This window comes from Notolabrus celidotus, chromosome 2 (assembly GCF_009762535.1).
Source record: "Notolabrus celidotus isolate fNotCel1 chromosome 2, fNotCel1.pri, whole genome shotgun sequence".
Lineage (NCBI taxonomy): Eukaryota > Metazoa > Chordata > Actinopteri > Labriformes > Labridae > Notolabrus > Notolabrus celidotus.
The window spans coordinates 9,971,986-9,982,851 of record NC_048273.1 but is presented as its reverse complement, the minus strand read 5'-3'; the positions used below and the strand labels follow the sequence as shown (position 1 = coordinate 9,982,851).

The window sequence follows — 10,866 nt, the reverse complement described above, 5'->3', positions numbered from 1 at the left end:
CTGTAACCTCAGCATAATAAAGCTTGTGAGACTTTCAGATACGTGGAGGTATGAAAATCTCCTCTTGGATTGCATAGAATACATGAACTCACATGTATCTTTAATATTATTTACAGTGTTTACAAATAAAAATAATGTGTCGTACGAATGAACACTAAGGGTTTAGATATTAGACTTAAACAGCAGCTATGTCTGGAAGCAGACGTGCATCTTTATTCTTTGTCGACTCATTTCGGTCGATTTCTTGAGATCTTGACTTATTTTTCGAGATAACAAAGCTTGAGTTCTCGTGATAAATCAGACCCCCACATGCCATGCTACCACAGTCCACACATATGAGGTAATTTAGATTATTTCTGTTTTTTTGAGCTTCAAATCTCTGAGAATACGACTCATGATCGTCTGAGTCGAAGTCAAGATCTCAAGAAAACAACAGAACATAACTCATGACCTCAGGAACCATGGGTTAATACAATGCAGGGATGCATGTCGACCTACAGGCTTCCATACTCTGCAAATCCTCAAATATTACAGAGTTTTTTCATCTAATTTTATGGTCAGAGTATCTAATAACTCTTTAGATACTGTCAGATTCTTTAATAAGTAAAACTTTACTTCTTTCTCTGACAGCTCCTTTAACTCATTACAAGCAGTTCAGGCCTTATTTTTGTACTTAATGTCCTAAATGAAGTAGGATGTTACATCTGGAATCATCAGGTCAATATGGCCTTTATTTAGAGTAATGAGACATTTGAATTTAACTGTGAAGCTAAAATATAAAAGAGTTCAGCTGAAAACATCCACAGGCTGCTGCAGACACCTCTGTGCACGCTGTTGCACCAGGAGGACAGCAGATGGCTCTGTGGAGGCACTGTGGAGGTGATGAGGAGTCTCATGTGCAGCTGGGTTCAGGAGGAAGATGAATCTGCAGGCTACACATAATAAGAAAGAGACATCACAGCCTTACTTTGTATAAACATGTTTTTAAATGATATAGGGATGAATAAGTTCAGAGAGTTATCTTCAGCAGCAGAAAGTGTAACATCGTGTTCTTCATATTTTACCTGCATTCTGTCCAAGAACTCAAATCAGCGATGAAACCATGTCTCAAACCTCATCACTTCCTGTCAGAGCTCAGCATGTCGCTCAATCACGTACTGAGGCTCACACCATGTAATAACGAAAACTGCACCCGAAACCTCTGCAACACGAAGACACGAAATATGCGTCCACATCAGAGCACAGCAAGGGGCTGAGAGAGGGGAGGAGAAGTTTCTGTTGGGTCGGGTCACGTTCAGATATTTACTGTCAGATGATCATTATTCAGAGAAAATCAGACGTGAATTTACTCAAAGAATGAAACTCAATGGAAACAGACTTTAATCCCCCTGGATTATAAAGAGACAGAAGACACTCTGATGCCTAAAATAAACTTCAACACTCATTAAAACAGAAGTCTAATCAAAACACACAGACAGTCAGAAGACGCTCAGTCTGTAGGTCAGTCAGTTTTCTTAAATCTTACAAAACTGTTATCTTTTTATGACCCCCAGAGGATGAACTCTGATCTGGTGAAACTTCAGGCACATCGGTGTGTCGTTAAATAAATCCAACTGAGTCCAGCAGTCCAGTTTCTACAATCTCATAACCACCGCTCATGGTTTAAGTTTCTTTGCAGAGATCGCTAACCTAAAGTTTCTCTCACCTGCTCCACTCCTTGAACATATTGATGGACAGGAGCCAATATGAAAATGTCAGGTTCTTGTTTACCAAAGCTAACGTTGTAAGCAAAGATGTTTTGATGCTAGCGGAAGCTAACGGTTTCACCTCACCTTACGGTCTGTGGTGTCAACAAGCAGAAGCTAAATGCGTCTGAACTCTTTTCTGTGGATTGATTTGACATGACGTGTGATCAGTTTGACTCTGGTGTTGCTCATGTTAGTGAAAGTTTATAACTGTCGTCAAGGGGTTTTGACCAATCAGAATCAAGCCTCTTACATAACCGGAGGATCAGGAAGAGAGCCGGTTGATACGCTGAAATAAAGAATACAGAATAAAGAATGAAATTAAATGAGTTTTTTTCCTGACAGCTCCTTGGTAAACCTTCTGCAGGAGACGAGATCATCATGTGACCAGTGTGATCTTTGTCATGAAGCTGCTGCATCATCGGCTGTTTCCGAAACCGCCTGCTACATACTACTTACTAATGTAGTAGGCAGTAGGTATAGCCTACTACATACTGTTTGAATTTAGTATGTAGTATGACTGTTCTGTTCGATCTGTCATGCAGAATGCTGGGCCTGACGTCACTGGATTTCCGGTTTCAAACAGCGGAAGTAAACAATGGCAAAGCCGATAGAGAAACTGCTTATTTAGCATCCACTAATGATTTAAAAAGTTGTGTTGCGGCTGACTGACGATTTAACCAAACAAAAACCGACACGCCGCGGAAGGCTAAGCACGGGAGTTTACCTGTGACGCGCACTCACAGAAACACACATCCACTTCTAATGCTCGTTAATGCTCTTTATTTCTAGCGATGCGCAACTTGAACAGATGCTTCATACAATACAAGACAAAGTACAGAACGGCAAAACTAATGTGGTGTTAAGCGTAGCGGTCAACAGAAAGTGTCACTCCCGACTCACCCTTCCTCGTTAACAAAACCAACAGACTACAGGTGCCTGGAATTATTTGTAACCACCGCGCCCACACCCACAGTGACGTACCCACCACTCAAATGCCAGCAGAGTGCACACACCCCCCTCACATCAATATACAGCACTTACCAACACGTCACATATAAAACACACACATATGGCTCCTACAAGTTGAGAGGTGGTTTGTATGGAATTCAATAACTTTCACATTACCCCAAAACGGATTTCCCCCCGTCAGAAAAGAAGGAAAAAGAAAATGAGGAATGAGCGCTGTGCATTATGGGAAACAGTATGCGAGGCAGACTGGTCCAATGCATACTGTGACATTTTCCCAAATCAGTAGACATCTGGGGAGTTTTGGCATACTGCAGATTTTGCTCTTTTTCACTTACTACTTACTACATACTGAATTTTGGCCAAATCAGTACGTACTGCTAGTATAGTAGGCGGTTTCAGAAACAGCCATACTCTCTGCTCCAAGCATCTTGTTTTCCACTTGTCCAATCGCACGCAGCGTTGATAGTTTTCTGTCAGCACAGAAAACCAACTTTCTGCATTTCTGGGCAGATTGTTCTGAAATGATCTGGAAATCTGCAGGAGTGCGTGTCTGAAAGGGCAAACCGTTGTCACATATCAACCATCGCATCAGTTTCATGAACCCCTGCCCACTTCCTTGCAGTGAATTGTTCTGACTCTTTCCTGCTGAGTGCTCAGTCACATCAGATCACCTCATCATATTTCATAAGGGACCTCCTTTTAGAACGTCTGAAAACCCTGAAGATGTCAGAAAGTTTGTTGCAGTGAAACAAAGAAAAGCATTTCATTTTCAGCTCTAACTCCAGTGGAGGAGACTTCTGTAAACTTCCTAACCTGAGAGTAATTATTATATCACACTACACGACCAGCCAAAAGCTTGGTAACACTTTTTCATTCAAGGGTTTGTATTTATTTTAATTATTTGAAACACTGTAGATTAATACCAAAGACATCAAAACTATGAAAGAACATATATGGAATTATTTAATTAACAAAAAAGTGTTAAACAAAGCAGAATATGTTTTATATTTTAGATTCTGTAAAGTAGCCCCCTTTTTCCTTCATGACAGTTTTGCACACTCTTGGTATTCTCTCAGTCTGCTTCATGAAGTGGTCTCCTGGAATGGTTTCTAATTAACATGAGCCTTGTCAAGAGTTCATTTGTAGAATGACTTGCCTTCTTAATGTGTTTGAGACCATCAGTTGTGTTGTTCAGAGGTAGAGTTAGTACACAATGGATAACCCTATTTGACTACTGTTGTAATCCAGATTATGGCAAAACCAGATTATTTCATAGTTTCATCATCCTCTGCGTGCATGCCGGGCTATGTAAATAAAGTTATGCATTTAAACATATTTATTATTAGTTATTCTAAGTTTCATTCTCCAGTTCTCAGAGCTTTATTATAATCCACTCTGCTGATGATAAATGTCAACCTTCCTTTCGGTTTTTCTTCTCTTTCTTGAATTATAACACATAAAACCCTGAAGGAAGTGTCTGACTGAACAGTGAAACCACAGCAGGTTGACATGGTGGGATTTTTTCTTCCCTCTCACATCATTGTTCCACAAAGACCGTTTCATGCTCATCAGAAAGCTTGAGGTCACCAGAGCTCGTTGGCATATTTCACTCTGAATGAATTTAATGAATCTGTGGAAAAATGTGCTGCACAGACTCAAAAACACATCACAGAAAATATGATTCAGAGATGATTTTACTGATTTATGAATGAGTTATTTACTCTCTGATTCCACCGTACAGATACATATCGGCCTCCTTGTTTCATGAACTAAAATCAAACCTGATCCTCTGATTTGTTCTAATCCACATTGAAGGTAACGTTAGATGAGGTAGACGGTACTCGTGCAGGAGTATCTCTGTTGACATGTCTGTCCTCCTTCAGCTCTCCTTCTTCTCTTTGACGTTGACTTTAAACATAAATGAGTCAAAAGTCTCCTCTTAGAACATTGTGTCTGTTAACTCTCTCTCATCTGGTTTCAGTCACCCTCGACCTAAAACAATGCTCAGCTATGACTCTTCATGTGTTCAGTCTCTGTGATCCGGAGCTCTCCTGAGCTGCAGTAATGTCTCCTTCGTGTTAAAGTCTTCATCACTGGGCCGTCAAACTCAGCATCCTCTCTGGACTCACATCAAGAGTCCATCTGTCCAGGGTCAGACTTGTGTCCCTGACGTTGTTGTGGATCAGACTGTGAGTGTGTGTAGAGATCACATCATACAGAGTAGGTAGAGTCTGCAGAGGAGACTCAGGATCCAGATATGAGCTGCTGAGATCATCAAGGGCTGAATATTTACTGAGTTTATCATTCACTGTTGCAGCTTTGTGTCTGATAAACTCTCTGCAGCTCTCACGTCTGTTAAATCAGCACTGATCACATTTCCCTCAACACATCTTTGTTCTGGTGAAGTCTTTTAAGGTGTCTTAAAATGTTTGTTGTGTTAAACTTGAGGACATCTTCCTCCTCTCTGATGGTTAAGGCACATGTTTTGTAATTGCAGTTGTAGCAGTTTTTTAAACTTTATTTAAAGGTGTCAGAAAACTGTAAAAACATTGTTGCACACGTTTAAATAAACACGATAAAGTGCATAAGAAAAAGAAAATAAAGTTTACATAGCTTTATCAGAAATTATAATCAATATCATTCTTAAAGGAATATTATAATACAGGGAAAATGTAAATAAACTGTGAATTTAGTGTTGTTGAATATGTATTCTTTGAATAGATCTTGAGGTAAATCTAAAGTGCGTGCAGCTTTTTAATGTTTATAATTTTTTAAGATTCTATGTAGTACTTACATTCAGTGACAAAGATAGACCAGCGTGGTGATTTATTGAATTTGGACTTATATATGTGGTCTGTGGGCTGTGGTAATAAGCTCCAGTAAACACGAAATCACTGAAAGAAAGAAAATATTAGGCTAACTGTCGATTAACATGCTACATCACGGAGATAAATGACAACAACGTAGTGAGATTAAATTACTCCCCAACAAAACAGCATAAATAATATTTTCATCAAGTAAAAGAAATGTATTTTTAACATGTTTTAGCCATAGACTGTAAAAAATATGGACGTAGTATCCGTGACGTCACCCATCTGTTCCTGAGAGCTGTTTTGAAGCAAATCGACGGCAGCAGCCATATTGGTAATGCGGAACTCAACTAGGCAGAGTGTGACGTAGTGTGAGTCTCTTAGCCAATGGCTGTGTGTTCCCGACCGGGATTCACGTCAGTCATGTCCTTATTTGGGCAAAACTCATAATATTAATATCTTCTTAACCGTCACGTTAGAAAAAAATTCACCCCCGTACAGTGTATGCCATTAGAGAGATTAGCGTTGTAGGGCCAAGCCGTTTTTTGAACCAGGCTGTAAACATGTTTATTAATGCTGCAAAGATCGTCTTTTTCCCATTCATATCTATGTGGTTTCCGGTGTTTCTGCAGCCAGCCTCAAGCGGATTTTCGATGTATTGCAGTTTATATCACTTCCGCATTGGCTTCATCGTTTGAGACCGGAGTTTGCCGCTTGGTTTTAGCTGAGCTTTTGGTTGCACCTTAAGTCTGCAGGAATCCAGCAGAGGGCGCTCTAGTTACAGACAAATCATATGTCCCAGTGGCGAGCTAACAAGATTACAGAACTATAGTTTTTATATATTAAAACAGATTAAAAAAAAAATTAAGGAAATTAACAGCAAATAGTGACAAAATATAGCAAAAGATTATGAGTGAAGTGGAATTATTAACTCTGTTACACAATCATGTCCTCCTCTGGATGTGAAAACATCCTCACCGGTGACGCCATTTTTACTCTGCTTACACGTCTCTGTAATAGCTGATCGCATATTTCCATCTACAACTTTTACCCGTTCTATGCCTCTCAAAATTCTTTATTCATAAAAACAGGACTATGAAATCTCCCCCCAAATTTGTTATTTTCTAAATAAATTCAAAATGTAACTAAAATCATTGAAAATAATGAAAGGACCAAGAGCACTAAAAATACGTTCCCTAAAAGAATTCCTCACTGACTTGTAATAATTACTCCCTTTCCTTACTTAAAGCTAGGGTTGGTAGTCAGATTTAGATACACTTTTTGTTATACTGGTTAAAATGATCTTTATGTCCCGATGGCAATCAATACATAATGTGTTCTTAAAAAAGAGGTTAAAAAAAAAGGTATCTACAGCCAGAGTAAACCTGGGAAAAAAACAACCAATCCCTGCCATCAGGAGCCAAATGATGAAACCAATCAAATCCTGTCCTGCTGTTCTGCCCGCCTCCTGCACGTACATGTCATGTTTGTATGTGTTTTTTAACTTTCACCATGATAATGTTTTGGTGTTTTCTTACCGCTGAGTGAGACGTGAGTTGACGTAGTGCAAAACACAAACGATGTGCTGAGGACCGGTTTTGAATCAGTCACGATCATATGGTCGTGAATCAGTGGTGCTTGTGCATGTGAGCAGGGGCGTCATTTTGGAGGAGCTCCAAGGGGAAGGGGGGGAGGGGTTAGACGGAGTCCTGAGGAAATGCTACGTTTCAGATTCATGCTAGTTTACCGTGACTACCAACCCTAGCTTTAACTTATATTATTATATATTTTCTATTTTTGTATAATTTTCTCATTTACCTTAAATTACCATCTGAAGCTTTATTGTTTCTGTATCTTTAATGATTGTTTATGTATGATGATCCATCTGAATGTACCCATTGTTTGGACATTACAAAATAAAAAGCTTTAACCCGTTTTTATCGGACAAAATGACATCAGTGTTGGAGCTATTTGTTTATTTTTTGTATTTAGTTGTTAAATTTATTTAAGAATGAATGAGTAGTATTTGTTGTTAAATGTATCCAAACCTCTCTTTTTATAGGTAATTGAAGTTAAATTTTGGGGATATATTTTTTACTAGTCATTTGTATTGTAGATTTAGATTTTTGTATATTTAGTATTTAATTTGTTTGTTAGGTAATGAGGAACTGCGGGCACCTGAGGTTATTTAGGTGGCAGAAGGACAGCATGCAACTGGGTGGGCCTATGGTTTTGTACCAACACAAGAGAGGCAGCAGGAGCCATGACCTTCTTTGTTTCTTTTGTTTGCTTGCTTGCCATCAAAATAAACCATTGCAAAGCGCTGAACTTTTGCATGGACATTGGACTTCTTTTTCCTGCGTACATCACATCCCCACGGTGCATCAGTGACCCTATGATTAAGTTTAAAGTTGGAGTTTGATATTTTGATTATTCTAGTTTTTTATGACAGATGGTCACTACAATCAGATTGATAAATAATAAGGAAATATTCCCTAAATGGTGATCCTCTATCCCTGAAATATTTAATAATAATTTGTTTGTAAATAAACACTTCCTGCCCCCCCTGAGTAAGTCAGGGCTGGGGTTGGGGCACCCTAATCAAGATTGCTGGGAGCGCCCCTGCAGTGCGCATACGCAATGTATCTGTAGATTCAGAGTACTTTATATTAATGAGGAAAAATTATCTCAAACATGTTCACAGTTGGATTAACTTGGAGCTCAGGTTGTAATGCACCTCTTTCTGGACTTATTTGCTCTTTAACTGACGCCTCGCGCGGTTTGTCGGCGTCACACTTCCGGTCACGTGGCTTTGTTTTGCCCGTGCCCGGCTTCCCGTGGAGAGAAAATGGCGAGAAACGAGGAGAAGCAGCAGGGGAGGCTGAACAGACTGTGGCTGCAGAGGGAGAGAGAAGGTGAGAGAGTCCTGTTTACCTGCTGCACGGACAGCTAGCTGCAGCTGTTAGCCACAGCGATGCTAACAGCTGTTACTCTGACGTCATGTAGGGATAAACAGAGGAGAAGTTTAATTCTGTCCAGGATGGGACAGCATGCAGGGCTGTGTACTGCTTACAGGTGAAGACTAATGATCTGTCTCTCTGTCTCTCTGTCTCTCTCTCTGTCCGTCCTCACAGCGGGTCGCCTCAGAGACGTGCAGGAGAAGAGACCTCGGCTGGTAAGGATTGATCTCGTCACATATTCACAGATTTGTCTCTCAGCTGGTCTCAGTGCCGTGTGTCTCTCCTCAGGCCGCTCTGACCTCGGCCTCCTCGGTGAAGAAATGGATCCCCAGCATCAAGTCAGAGATAGAGTATTACCTGCAGGTGAGTGCCGTGAGACATGGACTCTGTATCCGGGCCGGACTCTGTGAGGTCTGAGTTCCTGTTCCTCCTCTCAGCAGTCACAGCTGACTCACTACCCGGAGAGGAAGATCGCTCAGTTCCAGCTGCACATCCAGGCTTTAGAGCGAGAGTACAAGAACTTCATCTCCAAGCTGCGAGTCCTGGACCCGACCTGCAAGCACACGCCGTGGACCCCCAGAGCGTACTGCAAACGCAGAGCTGACCCCCAGGATGGGCCCTGCAGAGGTTAGTGAGTTTGCACCTGCTCCTCTCACACCTGAACTCCTGCACTCCTGAAGTCCTGAACTCCTGACACGGTCCACATGATCTCGGACATGTTGGCCCAGATGACCTCACCTGGATTACAGAGCCTTTGTTAGACGCCCTAACAGTGCTGATCCTCCGAGATGTCTTCTGTTTGTGTTTTAATGTGACTCCAACGTGTTAGAGGATGTCTGAATGATTCAAACTCATCATTAGAAACATTCAGACACCTGTGGAGAGCAGACCAGGTGGTCAAAGTCCGGATGTCTTCAGGAGTTCTGAGAGTCTGGGAGACGAGACTGATTCATGCTATTAACAGACTTCTGTTTGATGAACTGCTCCTTTAAGAAACCATGAACTGACCCTTCCTCCTCCTCCTCCACCTCTTCCTCTTCTTCTTCTTCTTCTTCTCTTCTTCTTCCTCCTCCTCCTCCTCTTCCTCCTCCTCCTTGTTTCAGTGAAATCTCCTCGTCTCTGTGAGACTAATGAAGAAGAACCAGACTGCAGGACAGGATCTAACAGAGCTTCAGATCCAGGCCAGACTCTCACGTTTCAGACTGAACCAGTCTTAGGTACCTCAGGGGGGGTCTGTGCAGACCAGGACCAGGACCAGGACCAGCCCCTCTCCTTCGATCGCACCCGGCTGGCCGTGGCTGTTGCTGCTTACAGGGGACCGGTCTCTCAGCTGGGCTCCTCACAGACTCAGAGTCTGACCCGGGTCCTGCAGTCGGGACTTCCTAACCTCATGACCTCCTCGCCCTCCTCTTCATCACAGAGCAGAGACTCACAGAGCGATGAAGGATCCACGTTAGGGTCTGTTATGGAACAGAGGACTCAAGTCCTGGCTGCAGAGAGGAACTCTGGGAAATCCTCTGTGAGTCAGACCGCAGAGGAGAGGAGCGCTCACGTCCTGGGACTGGACTGCTACTCTTCATCCTCTGATGATGAGGAGGAGGCAGAGGACAGCTGATCCTTCATGCTTCATGTTTCATACATTTTAAAAACAGTCACGTGTTTAATGTTTCCTCTTCGTGCTGCCGGACCTTGAGCAGCGGGCTGCAGGACGGCTTGGCTTGCTCTGTGGGACGATGACCCGTCTTCATGAGTCTCAAATGTCTTTCCTTCATGATGTAACGAGGAAGAGGAAAGAGGTGTGAGCTCACCTTTGAATTATGATGAATACAGTTAAATAAAAATCCCATCTCAGTCCTCTGGCTGTTTGCTCTTCCTCTGCAGGAGTTTCAGCTGTTAGATCAATCAATCAGACTTTATTTGTGCTTTTCATACAATGACACTGTCACACAGGTGCTGTACATAAAAACAACTTAAAATAGAATAAATTAAGAAAAAAATATATATAAAAATTAAAATAAAGAACCACCCTCCATCCTAATCCCACCCCCAGCCCCGACTCCAAACCCACCCCACAATCCTAAAGTTAAGAACACAATATATGCAACAATAATAATAATTACAATAAAAATTAAATAAAAAAGAAGTTGCTGAACGAACTGAGGAAATGCTCTCATGATATCTTAATGAGGAAACACTGGAGGTAAAAAAAAAACTCAACACAGGAAGTTAAAGTCACCTAAGTAAAATACATTTCTAAGATAATAAAACACTAAAATATAAAGCAGTAAAAGAAAATATGATGCCATACTTTAAAAATAAAAAAATAAGCACATAAAGAAATAAAATAGAATAAAAGTGACTCAAATTTGAGCTAGATAA

At 41.2% G+C, this 10,866-nt stretch overlaps 1 protein-coding gene and 1 long non-coding RNA gene across 5 annotated transcripts; one reads left to right on the top strand and one right to left on the bottom strand.

Moving 5' to 3' along the window:
• Positions 1-710: 710 nt before the first annotated feature.
• LOC117832090 lies at positions 711-2,895 on the bottom strand. 3 transcript variants are annotated; one of them, XR_004635139.1, is made up of 3 exons: positions 2,874-2,895; positions 1,065-1,252; positions 711-932 (listed from the first exon to the last, which is right to left on the bottom strand). It is a non-coding gene; the product is annotated as an uncharacterized LOC117832090 (long non-coding RNA). The 3 variants fall into 3 exon arrangements; XR_004635137.1 differs by lacking the exon at positions 2,874-2,895 and adding an exon at positions 2,790-2,863; XR_004635136.1 differs by lacking the exon at positions 2,874-2,895 and adding an exon at positions 2,649-2,727.
• Positions 2,896-8,304: 5,409 nt separating this feature from the next.
• Positions 8,305-10,341, top strand: si:dkey-86e18.1 (uncharacterized protein LOC557342 homolog). 2 transcript variants are annotated; one of them, XM_034675965.1, is made up of 5 exons: positions 8,305-8,442; positions 8,662-8,702; positions 8,776-8,850; positions 8,928-9,114; positions 9,591-10,341. In XM_034675965.1, the coding sequence occupies exons 1-5, from the start codon at positions 8,376-8,378 to the stop codon at positions 10,100-10,102; spliced, it is 882 nt and encodes a 293-aa protein (XP_034531856.1). In that variant the 5' UTR covers positions 8,305-8,375; the 3' UTR covers positions 10,103-10,341. The 2 variants fall into 2 exon arrangements, with proteins under 2 accessions (XP_034531856.1, XP_034531853.1); XM_034675962.1 differs by having other exon boundaries at positions 8,307-8,442; positions 8,925-9,114.
• The last annotated feature ends 525 nt before the right edge of the window (positions 10,342-10,866 follow it).

Bases quoted from the DNA above. Each gene is read 5' to 3' on its own strand.
- si:dkey-86e18.1 (XM_034675962.1), top strand. From the start codon at position 8,376: ATGGCGAGAAACGAGGAGAAGCAGCAGGGGAGGCTGAACAGACTGTGG. The intron at 8,703-8,775 runs GTAAGGATTGAT...GTCTCTCCTCAG, and splicing joins AGGAGAAGAGACCTCGGCTG to GCCGCTCTGACCTCGGCCTC. The intron at 9,115-9,590 runs GTTAGTGAGTTT...TCCTTGTTTCAG, and splicing joins CCAGGATGGGCCCTGCAGAG to TGAAATCTCCTCGTCTCTGT.